The sequence below is a fragment of the Berghia stephanieae genome, chromosome 15 (genome assembly GCF_034508935.2).
Source record: "Berghia stephanieae isolate SIO BIC M18660-M18661 chromosome 15, UCSD_Bste_1.3, whole genome shotgun sequence".
Classification (NCBI taxonomy): domain Eukaryota; kingdom Metazoa; phylum Mollusca; class Gastropoda; order Nudibranchia; family Aeolidiidae; genus Berghia; species Berghia stephanieae.
In genome coordinates, this window is record NC_088374.1 from 13,870,850 (window position 1) to 13,894,076 (window position 23,227).

Below are 23,227 nucleotides of genomic sequence, written 5' to 3' on the forward strand. Positions count from 1 at the left end.
AAATTGCCGTAGCTTCTTTATAATCATTCTCTAATGGCATCTCTTTGGGTTTTCTCAAATTTGTTCTCTTTGCTTCACATTGAACTCTGGCTGTAAAAAAAATACTATCCCAATTATAATCCAGGACAGCTTTGAACAAATCTATCTCTGCGGATTCTTCCATTTTGTTTTGCATTATATATTCCCCTTTTAAGAAATTAATTAACTTTTTCAATATAAATCCAATTGAAAGCTTCAAGCCTGCTTTCAATGTCCCATCCTCTTTCAAAGTCATTTCAGAAATGGTTTGCGATATTTCATTAAAGTTACAACGCTTCACCACGTCCTCTCCAGAGAAAGAAGGTTGATTCGTTCTCTTCCTAGTTTTTAAAATCAAATTTCCTAAGATGCGTAAATCACTCATTATAACTTTTCTCTCCTTCTTTGAACTTTTACTCCACAATTTTGTTCCTAACAATACTATAGCTTTGTCTGATCGACACAAATTTCCCACTTCATCATTCCGAAATTTGTCAAGAATATTCTCCTTTATTTCTTTACTTGCATTGGGAGCCACGGATAAAATTTTACAACCCCAGTACACAGAGCATGCTCAGTACTACATTTCTTTTTGTGTTCATAAACCCTTCGTCCAGAGTAAAACCCCTTACAGCCAGCACACATAACAACTTCATGTGACCCTTGTGCTCTCTCACGCATAACTATTGAATTGTTTCTAGTGTTTGAATAAAAAATGCCCTTTTCTTGAGATAATCCATTGTTCTATCCCTTTCCTTTACAGGCTGTTTCATGGCCTCTGTAACTTCTGTCTCATCTTTGTGTTTCCTCATCAAATGCCTTGAGAGTTTTGTTTGCAACTGTCCACAGTATGGACAGGGTCTCCTTGGCTTTTTGTATTTCTCTGGAAAAAAAAGAAGAAAATAAAGCACATCATGCTATGAACTATGAAAATAAATCAATAGACAGATCATATGCACATCAGCTACATGACAGCGATAGAGAGGAATAGCATTCCAAATATTTAAGGCCTGGACAAGTAACTGTCATAATTCCTTCTTGTTATATACTTTTCTACCATCTATTCCTTTGGAAGAGGTATGTTAGATTTGTGGAGACCTCTGCCACATAACAAATCCAGTGAAAAGACGCCATATTTTTGTTTTGAAATAGAAATAAATAGATCAATCCACCCACTTCACTGGGTTCAGGTTCCCTCTTCATTATAATCAAAATATGAACATAAATCGGAATAGTAACACATTGAAGTCTCATCTGAATACATAGATTGTCCTTTGTTGTTTCAGCGAAAAATCAGACAGAATGTCAAAAGAATTTTAGGTTTTTCCCCAACCACCCCTTGGAGGTATCAGTATCAGCGGAATGGTAAGCGTCATGTTTTTTACGTTGAGCAACAAAATTTACTCCAAATGCTTCACTCGACCCAGGCGGAAAAGCAATCAAGAATAGACCCAAGTCCTATCCAAAGACTAACATTTCATTTAAGTTTATTGTAGGCCCTTGGCCAATCGACAAAATTCAATTCACATAAATTATTTACAACAATCAGAAATTAATTATATCAATAATAGTAATAGAATGCAATGAAGGCAATATCATATAATAATAATAATAATAATAATAATAAATAATAATAATAATAATAATAATAATAATAATAATAATAATAATAATAATAATAACAGTAGCGGCTATAAGTAACAATTAATATAGTAACAAAAGTAATAATAGACTATAGTTCATAGTCATAACAATGACTTTCTTTGTCATTGAGGGAGTGAGAAAACATCACCGCTGGCAGAACAAACAGCCGACATCAATCAAACGTCCTCCAGACCGGTTGAGCATCGGCTTCATTAATTCCTTAAAGACTTCCCCCCAACTGCCTGAACGATGCTGATGCCCAGACAACTTAATCCTGATTTAATTTTGTGGAATGAAATATGACATGTATATGCCGGAAATATTTCAATAACAAACACACTGTTCAGATAGAAAATATTTGAGTCTTGCCTTTGTTAATTGATACAGGTAAGTTAGGAAAATAAATGCTAGTAAAAACGATCAGCAAGTTCGTGAACACTGCTTCTCAACTCGAACATATGTTTTCATCAAATCTACACACATCATGTTGTGAGCTGAATTTTAATGATCTCAGTTGTCATTGAAAGGAAACCCAAGAATTTTAGAATAAAGAAAAATATTGAACCTGGAAGTCAAAAGGGTTTGTAGCACAGCAGGCATTATCAAAGTATAATTTAGTACCGACAAATTAAAAAGAAAATGTGCTTTTCTTTAAATGCTCCCAATCATCATATACTGTTTAGGTTGCAAGATTAATAAAAATGTTATCTACTCTGATTCTCGTTAAGTTTCCAGCTGGTCTGTGAAAAAAAAGCCTTAAGCATCATAGAAATACAAAGAAACAGTTTTAATATATAGATGGGTTGTAACAAAAAAACCATTTTAACACTTACAATACAAGCAATTTAAGTCTATTACAGACAAAAAAAACCCCAATAAAATAAACATGAACATTTTTATGGCTGGTTTCACTGATATCACTCACACATTGGGGTTTCAGATTCTAAGATGTCCACCCTATCAAATTTGGATTTGTGCTTGTTATGTAAATGGTAGCGTATTTTGCGACGCAGCACTGCCAAAACAGAAAAAAAATGCAATAACACAAATGCAGCACCATGGAGGGGTGGAAGTTTTCTTTTAAAAGGAATGGGTAAATTAAAATTGATCCCACAAATATCAAAGGAGAAGAATGACAAAAAAATGACTCACCATTGCACGTAACACGTTGGTTTGCAAGTGTATAGCATTCGGGTTGAACCTGGGTCCCAGACTGGCAACGAGGTTCAGTCTGTGATAGTTGTGGATGAGGCTCTGACTGAGTTGGGGGAATGAGCACTAGGTTCCAAAGACAATGATGTACTCAGCATTGGTACCTCACAGAGTACGTAGAGGAATCAGACTCGGAGTCAGCAACAAAATCGGGACCCTGTATATTTTGTGAAAAGATGACAGATCAATCAATTTATTCATGTTGACAATAAACATGAAGAGCCATTGTTTAATAATCCAACTAAACAATTAGCTGGTTAATAATGCAAGTATAATAAAAAAGAGTTGAGAAAGGCAGACATATTGTCTAAGTATTTAATATGTTCAACTGTGCTTGGATAAATATAGATACACCAACCAGGGTTTCAGTAAACCGTTTTTAACCAACTCTTTAAATCCTACACCAGGACCAACAACTACAAAACAATTTTTTATATCACTACGATTCTGGACATATAAACGGTTGTCATTGCAACAATATGAACTTCCTAACCTTGCAACTGCAATATAGTTAACAAAAAAAGTTGATAAACATTACGATGCAAGAGAATTTGGACAAAATGCGAGATCAAAAGTATAATCCCAACAGAAGCTATTTTAATTTTTCCTGGAAACGCATCATTTTCACATTTTGTCAAATAAAAAAACAAACGACTTCAAATGTGAATGGCTCATCAATGAATATCACTTCAAAATATAACGAGGAAGGTTTAAAATAGTGTTATTGTTGGCGAAGTCCACTGCAAAGAAAAATTTTTAACAACAAAAAACTAGGAGATCTCACTGGTGTAAAACAGTGTTGTCCTTGTCCTGAAATATTGTATTGCGCCTAACAGACTGCAGGTCTCATCTTTTGTGGCAAATGTGTTTTGTCCACCACAAAATATGTTGATGTGAAGCATTTTGAGCATGGTGCCAACTGTGGATAAACGCTATACAAATGTTATGATTTTATTTTAATGTACATACTTACCACAAATGAATCATGTGATATGGAACTTTGTTCTGCATCACTTTCAGGCTCTGAGTTGGAGTCTATATAGAAAATAAAAACAACAAAAAAAAAGCTGAAGACTATCATGTGCAAGTTTTTCTCTAAACTCTTAAACAAAAAATCATGCCATCTTGTGCTGTAAAAGGATTTTTTAAAAATTATTTACCTTATGACTATTGTCCTTTGGAAAAAAAAAGAAAATTAAGTCCGAAACCTTCTGGCTATTTTCTTTTAAATTTCAAGAACGTCAGAGTTGGCAAGGGAGGACGGAAATATAATTCCAGAAACCAATCTGTCTATAATCATATCCATATGATAGTTTTTCGTTCAAGATTCAGGTACAGTCCACTTAGGATAATCGCAATACCTTGGGATCATCGAAAATGTTGGGATTAACCGAAATTCAGTTTCCTGTCCACTATTTCAACATTTTACACATTTATTGCCAACTCAAACCAGTAAATAATATTCTTAGTCCACCACATACAGAGCAATTTGATTGAAACAAAAACCATATGGCAGCCCCGTGTAGATTTGTCAACCAAAAGCAGCTATGAAGCAAGCCGATATCTTATTCAGATTGGAAGAAGTTTCAATCTTTTTTCTCAACAATTCAACATTTGTCAGAGTTAAAGAGATTAGCCTTAATGAGAGACAATAAGCTCTCACCAAACTCGTTGGTCACAATGCACAGTTGTTAATCCTAAAACAAAGGATATCGCTCAGTCTCTCTTTATAACTGTCATTTATAACCTGTTGTCAAGATTATGACCAGCCCCACCCCTCTTCTATTTAATGGCCACCGATGACGTCACAAACCCATACTGCAGAGCCCCGCCCTCTTTCGACTCTAACAGAGTGGTGACACACTACTGTAGCATTAAATCCTGCTCACTCTCGATTCTTCAACCTGTCACGATTTCATCCATGATGAAATTTAATCATGATATACTGTTTGATTTCTTGAATTTACCACTTTTTAAAAAACCGAAGTTTGTTGCAATTAACCAGTGACTTTTATATAGAATTATTTCCATTGCTTAGGAAATATTGTGATTAACCGAAAGTTGCGATTAAACGAGTTGCAATTATCCGGAGTGGACTGTAATAGTATTACACATCATGACTCAAAAAAAAAAAAAAAAGCAAACTATGTGTACCTAAATGTTATTCATTTCCTCATCAAATTACATTCTTACCATTAACATCATAGATCACATCAAAAGGGTTGTCTGGATTGACAGCAAGACATTTTTCAGGATTTTTAAAGCTCAAATCTCTCTGATCTGAAGTTACAAAAGAAATAGCATATTCTCAACATTAAACTATGATTTTGTGATGGCTGTGATATGGCATACTGTATGCATAAAGCAAGATGCAAAGACAGGTTTAAGTTTAAATTATTTTATATTCTTTTCAAAAATCCATTCTAGTTTTGCCAAAATAAAATAAACACGAGAAGTGTTGAGTTGGATAAAGCTAAAACTAAAAGTAGTAGTGGTAGTAGTAGTAGTAGTAGTAGTAAACGACAGATCTTACTCACTAGTGTGAATCTACAGTCTACAGAAGTTCCCGAATTATCTGACTCCACTTCCAAATGACTGACTGACAAGTGACAATCATCAATCGGTGTGTGTGTGATTGTGATGTCTACCCTATTGAAAATCTTAAATCAACAGTGATGTAATAAGAATGGCCAATAACTTACCATTTAAATTATCTCGGTGTCTCTTCAATGATGCCTCCAGCATCAATTTACCCCACGATGCCATAGACGTCTAGTTTGGAACTCAGCAAGTGACGAAAAAATACTTGCGGCTATAGAGAGGACGTCCGTCGGCCACTCTCTCCGCAAGTCAATTGTCAGTGGTTATCAGATAATCATTGGTTCTTGAAAAATATAGAAACACAGCGGTTCATTTAAAAAGACTCTTTTGTAGATCAAGATATAATGTTAGGTATTGCACTTTAAAATCTCTTCAGACATAGAACGGGTCAACTTGACGTCTAGACCAAATCATTTCGAAGATCGATATGGCAACAGCAACGCCTGGAATGGAGGATTTAAATGCGGCATCTGACGATTCTACTGCTATGACAGAAGATGCTCCATTTCACGACGTCGAGATGGCTTCAACTGGCATCAGGCATCAACATGCTACTCAATAATGGGTTTGATGAAGCGTTTGACTAAGAATTAAAGCTGATAACTGATAACCACCTACCTACTACTGACTTGCGGAGTGAGTGAGTGCCGAGTGCCTCTTTATGCGCGAAATTGACTAAACATACGTTTCACGAAAAAAAGAGTTACTATGTTTGCTTGTCTCTTGTCACCAAGATAAGAATCCGGATCAAGATTCGATAAATCTGTTTCTAAAAATAGATTATAATTCGTATATCTTGTTCATTCCTCAGTTCATCAACTTTCACACAATTTTATATTAGGTTTTCATTACTATAAAAATCCATATAATGCTCTAGAATTTTAGAGAAAATTTCGGAAAGATATATTGCCTCACTATTGAAATATATCGATGAAAACACTGGTACCCCTATTGTACTTTTTTCAGGCGGTCACCTTATTGACCAACGTGAAAATTTAGGCATAACTCTTCTTACTGTGGTGTTTAACAAATAACTTCAATACTATGATTTACAATTATATATCCTTGACGGTTGGGTTGACAACTTTAAACTAAAAATAGAAAAGTGAATGTGCTAGAGGTCAAATCAATAGGGGGACCGGATTTTGGTCTCCCTATTGGTAAAGTACTGTAAAATGAACTAATAGGGGTACCAAAAGTCTCCCTATCCGGTATTAATACATATATATATATATATATATATATATATATATATATATATATATGACATATACCATTCGTTAAATATTTTGGTAAAATCCGGAGAAGGAGGTCGCTCAATACGAGGTGTTGTCCCATGGGAAAAGGTTTTTGGGGAAAGGATGAATTCTTGTCTTTATCTCATTGCACCTATAACTCAATAACCCTGTTTATACAGGGAATAATTTGACGACTTGGGGAGATTAACATTGTTTATCATAGGAATTGACGGGGTAGTTAGCGCTAATTATTTATCTTACCCTTATCGTGATCATTGACATTAACCCTCTCCTAGTGCGGCTATGTGGTCTAGTGGTATGACACTCGCTTTCGGATCGCAAGGTCCTGGGTTCGAGCCTCGTGCTCGGCGCATAGTTGAGTCCCTGGAAAAGGCTCTTTACTCACATTCTCTCACCGTACTCAGGTGTAAAATGAGTACCTGGCCGTTAGCAGCGTTGTCTTTTTCCGAAAAATTGTAATATCGCCTAACAGGCGTCATTCATGTCCCGTCCGACATGTTAAATGTTGCTTTTGACCAGGGACCCCTTGTAAAGCGCTTTGAGCGCATTTAGTGTAGATTGCCCTATATAAAACTCAATTTTTTTTTACCCTCTCCTTACCAACTACAGGAAAATTGTCACATTCGTTACGATTAAACCAAAATTATTCTTATTCAAATTTCTCTTGTACATCATAAAATTTAAAGCAAATGAACAGTGTGTTGTAGGATATGTTTTGATACAGAAATTATGTATCGGCACAAGAATTTTACTGCTATTATTTCTGAGTGATAAAAAATATATTTTGTGTTAGTTGGGTGTGGAGTTTTGGGGAAAAATCTTGAAAATGGCTGGTAAAGAGAGGGTTAATCAATCTGGAAAATGGCTGATGGTAAAGAGAGGGTTAACCAATCTTGAAAATGGCTGCTGGTAAAGAGAGGGTTAATCAATCTGGAAAATGGCTGGTAAAGAGAGGGTTAATCAACATAACCATTATAGCAATCATCGGCGTCAGCGTCATCATCATCATCGTCGTCCTCGACATCTTCGTCAGCAAAAACATCATCGCAGTTTGGAAAAACAAATAGGTACCACACAAACTTCCCAAGACAGCCTTGTACTGGACAGCAGATGGGAAGAGAAAGCGGGAAGACCCAAAGAAACCTGGCGAAGGACCATGGAGAAAGAATTAAAGGAAGCAGGCCCGTCCTGGAATACAGCCACCACCGCAAAAGCAGCCGATCGCAAAAAATGGAGATGTCTGGTGGATGCCTTATGTGTCTCAAGGCCCGAAGAGGATGAAGTAAGTAAGTAAGTAAGTAAGTAAGTACCACACAAACATAGATAAAAGTGATCCCGCGTGAGGGAGGGAGGGATGAATGGAGATGTGTGGGTGTGTGTGTGTGTGTGTGTGTGTGTGTGTGTGTGTGTTTGTATATATAAGCGAAAGAGTGTGAGAAAAATATATAGATATATAGATAAATAGATAGTATAGAGGGAGAAATAACGAGAGACAGAGAGAAAGAAAGAAAGAAAGAGAGAGAGAGAGAGAGAAAGAGAGAGAGAGAGAGAGAGAGAGAGAGAGAAGAGAGAGAAGGCGGGGGGGGGGGGGGAGAGAGAGAAAAAGTGAGAGAGGGGGCAAATTATGAAATGTATACGATTTATCCATTTAACTTTTGCAGCAGACCGTCGTCCCCCCCCCCCCCCCCCCCCCCCCCCCCTCCTTTCAATAAATAATCTCGCCAAATGATTTTTTTAAAAATATAATTAAAAAATCGTATTTCAGATCAGGCAGTATCTATACATCACCCAGCAATGGAGACAGACGGGATACAATAAAACCCACAACATGGAAACTCGATCCAGTCGAGTTCACGGATGTTTTCACATCACGATTCGCACCCGTTCCAATCTTAAATTAATGATCCATACATCCTTCGTAACGCCGGCTAAAAATAACCTCTTTAACCTTTAACGTAATAAATGTTGCTGCTCGAAGCTCGAAGAAATAAATAACAATAATATGAAATTGAATGTAGGCTTCAATTTAATTACGAACACAGATAAAATTGACGTTTCGGGTATCCCCTTTATCAACAAACAGGATGAATGAAACATACAGACGAATGAGATCGGGTTTCCGCTTTATCAACAAACAGGATGAATAAAACACTACAGATGCAATAGATAACCCGAAACGTCCCTTTTATCTTTTTCGTAATTAAATTGAAGCTTACATTCAATTTCATATTGTTATTTATTAGCCTTTAACAACGAGAGATATTTTTGTTCACTGTTCAACAGAGATCAGCAGCAGCGATGCTATTTCTGCTTTATTTGAATTAGGAGTAACACCAAAGTAGGAAGCCAGCAATAAATAGCTATCGTCCGTTTCACGCTATAGAAATAGGGATAAACTCCGAATCTATGGGCCTAATGGCTCTCTCTCTCTCTCTCTCTCTCTCTCTCTGAAGGAGGACTCCTACTACTCTACTACTGCTATGGATAGAATGCGCTTGGCTAAGAAGCTCACAACATTACCATCTTGAAGTATAACGGACCAACACACAAAATTCTGTCACCTTGAACGTTTATATAGTCTGGTTACTACAGTTTAGTGAGAATTACTCATAAACCCGGATGGTCTGTAGTAAAATACTTCCTCAAAGATCTTTTAATCTCGCTTCTTAATCCCTGATGGAACGGGGAAGGAAGCGGAGGGATGATAAATAAACAAACAAACATACCAAAACAACCCCCCCCCCCCCAAAAAAAAAACAAAAAAAAAAACAACCAAACAAACAATAGCGCACACAACAAAAACAAGCTTCCACAACGCGAATCTAATATCATATTTCTTTCTTTCTTTTTTTTTTTGTTTTTTTTTTTTTTTTGTTTTCGTTTTCCTTTTTAGAAAAAAACATTAAAAAATGTTGCAATTTTAATCACTCTTGACTTTGAAGATATTCAATATTCTAAACAACGTTCGCCCCCCTTGGTCTCTAGTGTGATATGTCATATGATCACGACATAATATTATTACCGAAAAGCGGCGATGGGTCACACTTTTAAATTGGAAAACGGTTCATTAAGTGCCGATCTCAGCTCCCATACACAACACACTCCCTATGTATTAGTATTATGGTGCTGAGTCGAGTGTCCTACATTATGGTGCCGAGTCAATAAGTGACCTACAAACTGAGCCATGCCGAACACCAATAAGTGGACTCAAAAACCTCTTATAATATAATATAATATAATATAATATAATAAAATATAATATAATATAATATAATATAATATAATATAATATAATATAATATAATATAATATAATGTAATACAATACAATATAATATAATATGTGACCCATCGTCTCAAAACGGTATTATGTCGGAACGAACCAGATGCTTAAAAGCCGAATTTAATGTTAAACTGGTCAAAAATATAAATTGCTGGCATTAGCACCCTAAAATATGGTATCCGTTCTCCTCAATAAAACATGCAAATTCAACACAAGTCTGATATTTCTAGCTATAAATTCAATTTTCAACATCTCAACCATCCCGAATTAATACCGTTTTGAGGCGAAGGGTCACATATGATACAATATATGACAACCATCTCTTATATTTACTCTACCCGATAGATCGTGTTTATCGTTTAATAAGTAATAAAGTCTGGTAACTGGTACACGCGGTATCATTCAAAACAGTCTACTTGGAGTCCTGTTTGTTTTGTTGCCGGTATCAAAGCGGTAGCAACGGTTCTCGAATATATTTTATGGAAACCGAGCTGCGAAAAAATGAAGAAAACATTGCAGACCTGCCAACTCCAGGGTTGCAAATCAATTCAGGTGGCAAAAATTCACTGAACATTTACGCGAGCACATCCACCGACCATTATAATATTATGAACGTTGAACTCCAGTAAAAAGACATTTAGTTCTTAACTTTGTTTCCGTTCAGCAGGGTTTGGAAAACATGTATTTTTACATACTGAATTCAGTAAACATACTGAAAATTGGTAACCGTGTAACTTGAAATGGTAAAATGTTAATAATTCTCGTGGAAATAAAGTAGCTGCTTGCATGTAAGTTTTTGGTCGGTGTCAGGCTATGAGTTTACGAAGACTACATTATACCTAACTTAGAGTTGCTCCAGCAGAACTAAGTAATAAGCATCCCTTCAAAACCTTGAAAGCGTGTGCTTTGGCGGCAATGAGTTTTCATTCATTTTTTCGTATTTATGCGATTATCTCGTGGTAGTTGGCAAGTTTGATGTTGAAGTTTGTTTTCTTCACTCTCTTTCTTTTTTTTTATCAACATTTGAGACACTTTGTTTTGCATAGTATTATTATTATTATTATTATTATTATTAGTAGTAGTAGTAGTAGTAGTAGTAGTAGTAGTAGTAGTAGTAGTAGTAGTAGTAGTAGTAGTAGTAGTAGTGGTGGTGGTGGTGGTGGTGGTGTAGTAGTAGTAGTAGTAGAGTAGTAGTAGTAGTAGTAGTAGTAGTAGTAGTAGTAGTAGTAGTAGTAGTAGTAGTAGTTGTAGTAGTAGTAGTAGTAGTAGTAGTAGTAGTAGTAGTAGTAGTAGTAGTAGTAGTAGTAGTAGTAGTAGTAGTAGTAGTAGTAGGAGTAGGAGTAACAGAAGAAGACGAAGAAGAAGAAGAAGAAGAAGAAGAAGAAGAAGAAGAAGAAGAAGAAGAAGAAGAAGAAGAAGAAGAAGAAGAAGAAGAAGAAGAAGAAGAAGAAGAAGAAGAAGAAGAAGAAGAAGAAGAAAAAGAAGAAAATGAAGACGATGATGAAGAATCAATCCATAGTTAATATCATCATACAATAAAGGTAACCACCCTTGTAACAAAGCACACATAAATATTGTTAGCTGAAGCATGTTGACAATCTGTTTATCATCGAATAGTTGTCTTGTTTATAATCCTTATAACCGTTACTATATATAAACCTGCAATAAACAATCCACCGACACGTCTTCTCATCATTATTGTTAACAAATCATCAATCATTTGTTTATTACTGTGAAGATGAATAGAGGTGTAAACGGACCTACAACATCTGACTCACACCTGTTTGTTTATGTTTTGTGTTTTGTTTGTTAATTGGTGTTAGTACAATTCATATGACGGGCAGGTGTTGTGACTATATTACTTAAACGTATATCATATATACGATGTTGAGGCTCATCGAATTGTTGTTTGTTTGTTTGTTTGTTGTTGTTGTTGGTTAAAGACGAGTTTTAAGATCAAAACACTCTGGATAAAGTAAATCGTTTGATCTTACTTTTTGTTTGATGTTGTTTTTTTTGGTTTTTTTTACCTTTTGAAGTTGTAACATTGATATTATTATTTGTTGAATACCTTTGAAGGAAGTAACAGCTGACATTGGCCGTGGATTCATTCATTAATTACACATTGAATAGATGATAATGTGATTGACCTGTACCATTCTGTGGTGGCAGCAGCAGCCTCGTATGGTTCTCACACTACTATGTTATGAAGATCGACCCAATCAGCAAAGTCCGGTCCGCATTCGTGCATCGTCGCGAACCCACCTGGTAGCATCGTCACAACACACCGTTCGACTAGATGCTCTGCTGTTTCGGGTTCTTGTCCACATCGGGTACAAGTTGGACAGGTGGAAAGTCCCCACTGATGAAGCGCACTTGCTGTGAGGGAGCACCTCGACCGAAGCCGATTCGCAGCCACCCAGAGTGAAGTCATGTCGGACAGATGGTCATAATATTGTAGTGTGGGACCATTAGAAGCTAATTAATAACAACAAGAGAAGTGAGTAGGACAGTGCCAGAAGACAATAGAGAATAAAAATTTCACGGCGGAGAATGGGTCTTCGAACTCGCGACTTTACAGGTACGACAACTCCGCCTGGCCGGGGAGAGCGTGACTCTACCATATGAGCTATCCACGATCCCCCAATAAAAGATCGTCTCTAACCCTAGTCATTATTAAAGCCCCCTCTCTTCCTGACTACCCAATTGTTCATTAGAAGCTGTCACTCGTCTTCTAACAAATAGTAATAGATATGCCTACTTCACAATCAAAAACATCCCACTTTTAGGATGTCAGAGGTGCAATCATTACACGGTAATGGTAGCATTCTGACCGATAATCAGAAAGTCTGAGGTTCGATCCCCAGCCCAGGATGACTTTTTTTTTTTTTGGAATAGGTTCTTTTCTTGTATTTTTCTTTATTAGTTTGTCTGGCACTGATTCATACACATTTTTTTCAGATCTTTGTCCATGACAGTGACGCCAGAAATAGTATCATGTTGATTCGGCAACAGAGGATTAATGAATGAAGGCAAAGTCCTTAATGATCTGTTAAAAATTACTCAAATTGTACCCCCCCCCTCTCTCTCTCTCTCTCTCTCTCTCTCTCTCTCTCTCTCTCTCTCTCTCTCTCTCTCTCCCCTTTCTTCATCTTTGATATTTTTTCCCTGTCATGTATTGTATCCAACAACATTATCTGCTCAAAATTACTCATCTTGTACTCCCCCCCCCCCTACCTCCATCCATTCATTATAGTATTCTCACCTCACGTTCTGCCTACAATATTCTTTCCAATTCCATTCACCGTATCATCAGGCCAGAATGTAACTTACAAATTAAATGGTTTCCAGTGAATACTTTTTGATGTGATTTTCAGTTGTTTAGTTTATGCGTGTGTTGAGGAGGGGGGGGGGGGGGTGTTGACGTGAATAGTGGTGGATGGTTGACAGTAAAAATGAAATTCCTCTTTGTCGAGCACTCTAAAGATTCGTGCACATGAATAGTTCACGAAATATCTATTAACATATCTAGCTTTCTACCCATCTCTCTCTCTCTCTCTCTCTCTCTCTCTCTCTCTCTCTCTCTCTCTCTCTCTCTCTCTCTCTCTCTCTCTCTCTCCTAATCTATCTATCTCTTCTCCACTTATCTATCAATATATATATATATATATATATATATACATATATATATACATATATATATATATATATATATATATATATATATATATATATATATATATATATATATATATATATACCCATCTATCGATTAATCTATCTAACTCTCATTCTTTCCACTCCACGAAGTGGGTGTAGGCTATGTGAATACCGACGGTTATAAAATTCAGGATCCAGCGATGCGAGGAAGAGGAAAACGAAAGAGTTTAATGTCCCGTGATTACCCGATACAGTTAACGAATTGATGCGAGAAATGTTGGAGATTGAATGAGTTAACTCCGTCATAACACTGGCTTCTTGAAGTTTTGAATTTAATGTGGGTATCAGCGGAGGTGTTATTGTTGTTGTATTGCGTTTTAATATCAAACCTGCCAACCCTTCACATTCTAAAAATAGGAATCTGAGACAAAAATATAAATAGGAATTTCACCTCTTTCCCCCCCCCCCCCCCTTTTTTTCTCCCTCTTTTTTATTCTTATCATTGTCATCACTTTTGTAAATCGGAATTTTAGAGACAATGGCGGAATAGTACAATATGGGAGAGTGAAAATAGGAATGATTCCGCCAAAAGCGGAAGGGTTGGCAGGTATGTAATATCGAGAGCGATGTTGAAAAGTTGTGTTTTATATAGATAGTATGCGCTTGGCTAAGAAACTCACAACATTGCCATCCGGAAGTATAATGGACCAACGCACAAAGCTATGCGTAACCTTAAACGTTTATAGTCTGATTAATACAGTTTAGTGAGAATTACTCATTCATAAAGGTGGATGGCAAAAAAACAATAACAAAGACCCGAGTGACGTCAACTTCATTCTATCTATACATAGGCCGACCTGCCTGCTACTATGAAAATTTCGTAGAAATACGAATTTTTTTTGGTCCTAATTGACAATAATATAAAGATCTTTAAAACGAAGTTTTGCTGCCAGATCTGGTATATAAAGGAGTTTAAAGAATTAGTTCAATGTATTTAAACACATATTGGTCATTGTTAATGGTAGTGATACTGTCTACTATGTTGTTATTACCCCTGAAAACTATTAATTTTTCCAATTCCAAGACTGCAGGACTGCACTGGTCTCAAGTCAGAATTTTTTAAAATGAGGACTATTTCACGGCTTCCGCGGGCGGAACGCGCAATTTATTTTTATAAATAAAGTGGAGCAATATGCTCTCATTAATGACAGCCTTGGAGAAGAGAAAGCGGGGGAGACCCAAAGAAACCTGGCGAAGGACCATGGAGAAAGAATTAAAGGAAGCAGGCCTGTCCTGGAATACAGCCACCGCAAAAGCAGCCGATCGCAAAAAATGGAGATGTCTGGTGGATGCCCTATGTGCCTCAAGGCCCGAAGAGGATTAAGTAAGTAAGTAGGTAATGACAACACTGGTAACATATAGAATTATTAACATACAAATCATACTATTTTTAAAAAAAAAAAAGGGGGGGGGGGGGGAGAATGTCAAAAGAACTAATAAAAATTGGATAAGTCCCTTGAAATCAGACTGTTTATAATGGTTTTTGTAGATGTATAGATACTACTGAGGGCCTGGAGCCCAAGATGAAGAAAACAGCAGAGGAAGCTTAAAATAGCGGAAACCCTCTAAATAGAGGAAATTTGAGACCCATGATGCAGGTACTGTTCTGTATCCAGATGTGAAACAATAATGTCGGATGACGGTGTTGATGATTATAATGATGATGATGATGATGATGATGATGATGATTATAATGATGAGCGTGGTGGTCCCCCCCAAAAAAAAGAATTTTAATTTAGCTCGAGCAAGGATAGAGATTTAAAAGTCATGTCAGTGGCTCGATTCAGAATCACCAGATGTCCAACAATAATATGATGATGGTGGAAGAAGAAGAAGAAGAAGAAGAAGAAGAAGAAGAAGAAGAAGAAGAAGAAGAAGAAGAAGAAGAAGAAGAAGAAGAAGAAGAAGAAAGAAGAAGAAGAAGAAGAAAAGAAAGAAGAAGAAGAAGAAGAAGAAGAAGAAGAAGAAGAAGAAGAAGAAGAAGAAGAAGAAGAAGAAGAAGAAGAAGAAGAAGAAGAAGAAGAAGAAAAACATCATAGGAAGTGTAAATGAAACCAGTCTTTCGGAAGAGTAATAATGAATAGGTTACATATTGAAATTGAAACATAAGGTGGCACATAACTATTTTAGTAGCGTCCCTTGTTGGACGTCACCCATAGTCTGTGACATTACCGGCGGAAAAGTTATTAGAGAGAGAACGTCATGTTGGTTGTGCGCATGCGTCTCTCGTCCTCGCAGCGAGGACGAGAGACGCAATCGCACAACCAACATGACGTTCTCTCTCTAATAACTTTTCCGCCGGTGACGTCACAGACTATGGGTGACGTCCAATCAAGGGACGTTACTCTTCCGCTAATCTCATTCCCTAAAGAGAGATTCTAAGGATTATGAGACGTCAAAGATCGAGGAAGGATGATCTCTAAGACGACCAGCGTGTATATTAGACTAGAAAATAAGATGACATCACTCAAAAACTAAAAGACCATTTACACAAGGTCCTCTAGAAGAGTGGTTTTACACTTCAAATGAGATTGAACCATTTTTTGTTTATTTTTTACATCATACTTTGTTCCCCATTTCAGATGGTAAGTGATTGATTAGTATTATCGAATGGCTACACCTCTATTTTGAATCTTTTAATCCATTCTTCAAATTCTTTTCCTGCCTTATAGGCTGTCTCGTAGCCTCCTGATAGGCTTGTCACTGGACAGTGGATGACGATGTGGTCCATTGTCTCAGGGCCTCCTTGGCAATGACGGCATGCATCTGATTCTCTCATATTCCATCTATGCATGTTAGCTGCGGTTCTGACGGTGATTGAAATATTCGAAATATCACAGAAATGAGCTTAGAAAAAGATAGGATGAATTTGCTGGAATCCCCGCAAGGTGTAAATTTTCTCTTTTCGTGACATCAGAAGTCTGCTTGTGTTAAAATCTGATCAAAGCTTTAGAAATAATCTTCAAAGTAAAGCCTTCTTGGTCCATATTCACAACAACAACAACAACAATAATAATAATAATAATAATAATAATAATAATAATAATAATAATAATAATAATAATAATAATAATATTAATAATAATAATAATAATAATAATAATAATAATAATAATAATAATAATAATTGTAGTAGTAGTAGTAATAATAATAATAGGCCCAATAATAATAATAATAATAATAATAATAATAATAATAATAATAATAATAATAATAATAATAATAATAATAATTATAATGCTTTCTATCATCATCGCGGAAAAAGTTAAAATAACCATGCCTTCATTTATAGTCTATACTGTAGCGTGTCCGTTTCATTCATAGCAGACGTGAGTGAACAGAGGTAGTCTTAAAATATTGGTTGGCATGACAACAACACTCACAACTCACCAATCCTCAAAAATCTTTAGGGTTTAGGTACATTCATAATTGGAGACAAATAGCCAATAAATAGAATCATGATTATCAATTTATTTATTTTAATGCTTACCAATATAATATCCTGTCTTCGTTGAATCGTCCAACAGGCTACATTAATTCACACGTTCAAAAAGAAAAATATCCATCAGACCTCCCGCACCTGCTAGCACTGACATTGAACAGCTCATGCTACGAAACAACCACAATGCCTTTGTTTGTCGTGTCAAAATTATATCTCCAATCGTAATGACAATGAATCGATGAACACGGATGAAAATCCTTAATTCAGAATGGTTTTTCCTAAGTTTACAAATACGTCAAATAATTTCACGTCAAAAACAATCGTAAACGGTGTGAAACAGAAATTAGGTATTATTTTACCACCACCATCAACAGTAACACAAAAACTCCGGTCTTACACACACACACAGGAATCCCAACTCGAATTCGAAATCTGAAACAACAGCGAATCAGAAAATCCGATCCAAATGGAATGCGGGCGGGGTAATGTTAGATGTTGTTACTCCAAATTCAGATGAAAGCTATAACAGAAAAAAGACATTAGACTTGAGTGGCACGATAACAATAAACAATAAATAAAAGATCTGTTCACCGTTCTTGATCACTCGTCACTTCAATGAAATTCCAACGTCTGCTACGGTAAGTACACGATTCTTCTTTATCGTCTGCTCGACTCGACTCGACTCGGCTCGCCGTGCTTCGGCGATCACGAAAACACACTCACACTCACATACACACACACACACTAGGCAAAACACACACACACACACACACACACACACACACACACACACACACACACACACATGCGGTACGCTTGTGAGAGAAGCACATACACACGCGAGAGAGGAGAGACACATACACACACACACACACAACACATACAAATTTCATACACACGACGAGGACAAGACGAGAGAAAGAGAGGGAGAAGAGGAGAGCGAGTGCGAGACAACGAAGACGACGGACCAAATCGGAATAATAGAGAGGAGGGTGCAGGGAGGAGATGAGAGACGAGCACAACAAAAATTACAAAAATCCAACATGGAGACAAGAGAGAGAGAGAGAGGAAGGAGAGGAGAGGAGAGAGGGGGGGGGGGGGGGGGGGAGGGGGGAGAGAAATGAGGAACGTATTCAACATTTATAATACCGACGACAAGCTTATTCAGAGTTAATAATAAAAGGCAGCGATGCCTTCCGCTGCTAAAAGCATAGGGATTATAACGTTGTTATGTTATGATTGAATATTGAACACGAAGAGGATGAGGATGAGGATTAGAAAGCTGTTTTGTTATAATAATATGTATTATCTTGTGGGGTGGTGGGGGGGGGGGGGGATTGTGTTTGTTTTTCACGAGACAAGACGGCAGTCGGCGATGATGTCATCGGGGTGTAAAAGGAGAGGAAACAAGCAGGCATTTTGATAATCCCTTGATGACGCTACCATAAGGAAATTGCGTTTGAGATTGTAAAGTAAGTCCATAGCCGTCTTGGTGATAATTCGCACAACGAATTAAAACTATAATTAGCTTGCTCCATACTTCTTCAATCATTCAATAATTTGAAAGAAGAAAAAAAAATCAAATTTAAATTCTTCTCATACTTGAACTTGAGATATTAAATAGCGCAAGATCCACTAAACATGCTCAAATGGTCCCTGACCAACAGCAACACGTAACATAAAGAACGAGGCATGACGCCTGTTAAGCGATAATACAATGTTTTTCCGACAAAGACAACGTTGTTAACGGCCAGGTACTCATTTTACACCTGAGTAGAATGTGAGTAAAGAGTCTTTTCCGTTCGATGCTCGAACCCAAGACCTTCCGTTCCGAAGGCGAGTGTCATACCACTAACTAGACCACATCATAGAGAATGCAGGCCTCCTAGTCTGGGGACCACATATCCGCACAAGTTTTATTGTATCAGAATATTATATCAATACACACTGACTTGAACATATTTGCAGGTCTGAAAACCGACAGAAATTATGGGCCAATTTTAACATTGTTGTAATGGACAATACTTTGCGTCGGTTTTAGAATATATTATATTTCCATACTTACAACAAATAAATAATAATGTGAAATTAAATTTAAGTGTCAATTTAATTACAAAACAGATCAAATGAACTTTCGGGTTTCCCCTTTATCGACAAAACAGGATGAATGAAATACCACAGATGAATGAGATGATGTGGTAGTGATGTTTTGTTGATAAAGGGGAAACCCGAAACGTTCATTTGATCTGTTTTTGTAATTAAATTGAAGCTTACATTCAATTTCACATTATTAATTATTTCTTCGAGCTTCGAGCAGCAACATTTACATTACTTACAACAATGAGACCATAACTATTAATTTGGGTTATCATACCTACAAGTAAGTACACGTTGAAACATACAAACACACACTAGTCGAACACACACAAAGAGAGAGAGAGAGAGAGAGAGAGAAAGAGAGAGAGAGAGAGAGAAAGAGAGAGAGAGAAAGAAAGAAAGAGAGAGAGAGTGAGAGAAAGAGAGAGACAGAGAGTGAGAGAAAGAGAGAGAGAGAGAGTGAGAGAAAGAGAGAGAAAGAGAGAAAGAAAGAAAGAAAGAGAGAGAGTGAGAGAAAGAGAGAGAGAGGGAGAGAGAGAGAGAAAGAGAGAGAGAGAGAAAGAAAGAGAGAAAGAGAGAGAGAAAGAGAGAGTGAGAGAGAGAGAGAAAGAGAGAAAGAAAGAAAGAAAGAGAGAGAGTGTGGGAGAAAGAGAGAGAGAGGGAGAGAGAGAGAGAAAGAGAGAGAGAAAGAGAGAGAGAAAGAGAGAGAGAAAGAGAGAGAAAGAAAGAAAGAGAGAGAGTGAGAGAGAGAGAAAGAGAGAGAGAAAGAATGAAAGAAAGAAAGAGAGAGAGAGAAAGAGAGAGAGAAAGAAAGAAAGAGAGAGAGAGTGAGAGAAAGAGAGAGACAGAGAGTGAGAGAAAGAGAAAGAGAGACAGTGAGAGAAAGAGAGAGAGAGAAAAAGAGAGAGAGAAAGAAAGAAAGAGAGAGAGAAAGAGAGAGAGAAAGAAAGAAAGAAAGAGAGAGAGAGAAAGAAGAGAAGAAAGAAAGAAAGAAAGAGAGAGAGAGAGAGAAGAGAGAGAGAGAGAGAGAGAAAAGAGAGGAGACTCAGACCGAAGGCCGCGCTCAGACACACAGACAAAACAAAACATAACAGAGACAAAAGCCCATTCCACAGATTTACAACATTCCAAACATACGATACATCGATACGCAACAATCAATGATTTTACGACGATGTGTCAAAGTCTCATAATCATGATGGAAAGTCAGACATTTCTTGACAGCTAAATGCTTGTGGTAAAGTAATCAGTTTTTTCTTTCTTTCATTTTTCTCTCTACCTTTTTTCTTCCTTCTTCTTTTCTTCTTCTTCTTCTTCTTCTCTTCTTCTTCTTCTTCTCTTCTTCTTCTTTCTTCTTCTTCTTCTTCTTCTTCTTCTTCTTCTTCTTCTTCTTCTTTCTTCTTCTTCTTCTTCTTCTTCTCTTCTTCTTCTTCTTCTTCTTTCTTCTTCTTCTTCTTCTTCTTCTTCTCTTCTTCTTCTTCTTCTTCTTCTTCTTCTTTCTTCTCTTCTCTTCTTTCTTCTTCTTCTTCTTCTTTCTTCTTCTTCTTCTTCTTCTTCTTCTTTCTTTCTTCTTCTTCTTCTTTTTCTTTCTTCTTCTTCTTCTTCTTCTTCTTCTCTTCTTCTTCTCTTCTTCTTCTTCTTCTTCTTTCTTCTTCTTTTCTTCTTCTTCTTCTTCTTCTTTCTTCTTCTTCTTTCTTCTCTCTTCTTCTTCTTCTTCTTCTTCTTCTTCTTCTTCTTCTTCTTCTTCTTCTTCTCTTCTTCTTTCTCACTTCTCTTCTCTTTCTTCTTTCTTCTTCTTCTTCTCTTCTTTCTTCTTTTCTTCTTTCTTCTTCTTCTTCTTCTCTTCTTTCTTCTCTTCTTCTTCTTCTTCTTTTCTTCTTCTCTTCTTCTTCTTTCTTTCTTCTTCTTTCTTCTTCTTTTCTTCTCTTCTTTCTTCTTCTTCTTCTTCTTCTTTCTTCTTCTTCTTCTTCTCTTCTTTCTTTTTCTTCTTCTTCTTCTTCTTCTTCTTCTTTCTTCTTCTTTCTTCTTCTTCTTCTTCTTCTTCCTTCTTTCTTCTTCTTCTTCTTCTTCTTCTTCTTCTTCTTCTTCTTCTTCTTCTTCTTCTTCTTCTTCTTCTTCTTCTTCTTCTTCTTCTTCTTCTTCTTCTTCTTTCTTCTTCTTCTTCTTCTTTCTTCTTCTTCTTCTTCTTCTTTTTTTCTTCTTTTCTTCTTCTTCTTCTTTCTTCTTCTTCTTCTTCTTCTTTCTCTTCTTCTTCTTCTTCTTCTTCTTCTTCTCTTCTTCTTCTTTCTTTTTCTCTTTCTTCTTCTTCTTCTTCTTCTTCTTCTTCTTCTTCTTCTTCTTCTTCTTCTTCTTCTTCTTCTTCTTCTTTCTTCTCTTCTTCTTCTTCTTCTTCTTCTTCTTCTTCTCTTCCTTCTTCTTCTTCTTTTTTCTTCTTCTTCTTTCTTCTTCTTTTCTCTTCTTCTTCTTCTTCTTCTTTTCTTCTTCTTCTTTTCTTCTTCTTCTTTCTTTCTTCTTCTTTCTTCTTCTTCTTCTTCTTCTTCTTTCTTCTTCTTCTTTCCTTTTTTCTCTTCTTCTTCTCTTCTCTTCTTTTTTCTTCTTCTTTTCTTTCTTCTTCTTTCTTTCTTCTTCTTCTTCTCTTCTTCTTTCCTTCTTCTTTCTTCTTCTTCTTCTTCTTCTTCTTCTTCTCTTCTTTTCTTCTTCTTCTTTCTTCCTTCTTCTTCTTCTTCTTCTTCTTCTTCTTCTTCTTCCTTCTTCTTCTTCTTTTTCTTCTTTCTTCTTCTTCTTCTTTTCTTTCTTCTTCTTTTCTTCTTCTTCTTCTTCGTCTTCTTCTTCTTCTTCTTCTTCTTCTTTCTTCTTCTTTCTTCTCTTCTTCTCTTCTTCTTTCTTTCTTTCTTCTTCTTTTCTTCTTCTTCTTCTTCTCTTCTTCTTTCTTCTTCTTTTCTTCTCTTCTTCTTTCTTCTTCTTCTTTTTCTTCTTCTTCTTCTTCTTCTGTTCTTCGTCTCTTCTTTCTTCTTGTTTCTTTTTCTTCTTCTTTCCTTCTTCGTCTTCTATCTTCTGCTTCTTCTTCTTCTTCGTTTCTTCTGCGTACTCTTCTTCTTCTTCTCTTTCTGCTTCTTCTTCTTTTCTTCTCTTTTTCTTCTTCTTCTTCTTCTTCTTCTTCTTCTTTTTTTCCTTCCCTTCTTCTTCTTCTTTCTTCTTCTTCTTCTTTTTCTTCTTCTTCTTCTTCTTTTTTCTTCTTCTTCTTCTTCTTTTCTTCTTTCTTCTTTTTCCTTCTTCTTTTCTTCTTTCTTCTTCCTTTTTCTTCTTTTTCTTCTTTCTTCTTCTTCTTCTTCTTCTTCGTCTTCCCTTCTCTTCTTCTCCTTCTTCTCTTTCTTTTCTTTTTTTTCTCTTCTTCTTCTTCTTCTCCTCTCCTCCTCCCCCCCCCCCCTCCTCCTCCCCTCCTCCCTCCTTCCTCCTCCCCTCCTCCTCCTCGCCTTCCTTCTTCTTTTTTCTCTTCTTTTTCTTCTTTTTCTTCCTTCTTCTTCCCTTTTTCCTTCTCTTCTTCTTCTTCTTCTTCTTTTTCCCCCCCCCCCATACACACAAAAACATACACACACGCACACAAACACACAACTTTTCTACCCCCCCCCTCTCTCTCTCTCTCCTTGCCCCCCTCTCCTCCTCTTTCCCCCCCCCCTTTTCCCCCCTTCTCTCTCTCCTTTCCTCTCCCTCTCTCTCCCCCCTCTCTCTTCCTTCATTTACTTCTTTTAATAAATCCCATAAGCCCCCCCTTTTCTCTCTCTCTCTCTCTCTCTCTCTCTCCTCCTCTCCCTCTCCACACACACACACACACAACACACACTTTCTCTTTTATAAAACCCATAAACACTCTCTCCCTCCCTCTCTCCCTCTCCCACTACTCCCTCTCTCTTCCCCTCCTCTCTCTCAACACACACCCCACACCCCCAAAAAC

At 36.7% G+C, this 23,227-nt stretch overlaps 2 protein-coding genes across 4 annotated transcripts in view; both read right to left on the reverse strand.

Annotated features, from left to right (window-relative positions):
• Positions 1 to 23,227, reverse strand: part of LOC144960841 (uncharacterized) — a 122,464-nt gene that overhangs the window by 63,277 nt on the left and 35,960 nt on the right. The window contains exon 1 of one of the 3 annotated variants that reach the window (XM_078894216.1): positions 17,227 to 17,895. The exons of the other annotated variants lie outside the window; for them this stretch is intronic. The gene's annotated coding sequence lies outside the window, so the exon portion shown is untranslated. Of the gene's footprint in view, positions 1 to 17,226; positions 17,896 to 23,227 lie in introns of those variants that run through there. 3 annotated transcript variants of the gene reach the window in all.
• LOC144960381 (uncharacterized) lies at positions 659 to 6,104 on the reverse strand. The gene is made up of 6 exons (XM_078893465.1): positions 5,577 to 6,104; positions 5,068 to 5,154; positions 3,848 to 3,909; positions 2,984 to 3,031; positions 2,815 to 2,920; positions 659 to 901 (listed from the first exon to the last, which is right to left on the reverse strand). The coding sequence occupies exons 1-6, from the start codon at positions 5,638 to 5,640 to the stop codon at positions 702 to 704; spliced, it is 567 nt and encodes a 188-aa protein (XP_078749591.1). The 5' UTR covers positions 5,641 to 6,104; the 3' UTR covers positions 659 to 701.

What these genes read in the sequence shown, in the direction of transcription:
- LOC144960381 (XM_078893465.1), bottom strand. Translation starts at nt 5,640, where the DNA reads ATGGCATCGTGGGGTAAATTGATGCTGGAGGCATCATTGAAGAGACAC. An exon ending in ACACCGAGATAATTTAAATG is followed by an intron (nt 5,155 to 5,576) that starts GTAAGTTATTGG and finishes TTGTAACTTCAG; the next exon opens with ATCAGAGAGATTTGAGCTTT. An exon ending in TATCACATGATTCATTTGTG is followed by an intron (nt 3,032 to 3,847) that starts GTAAGTATGTAC and finishes CAAAATATACAG; the next exon opens with GGTCCCGATTTTGTTGCTGA.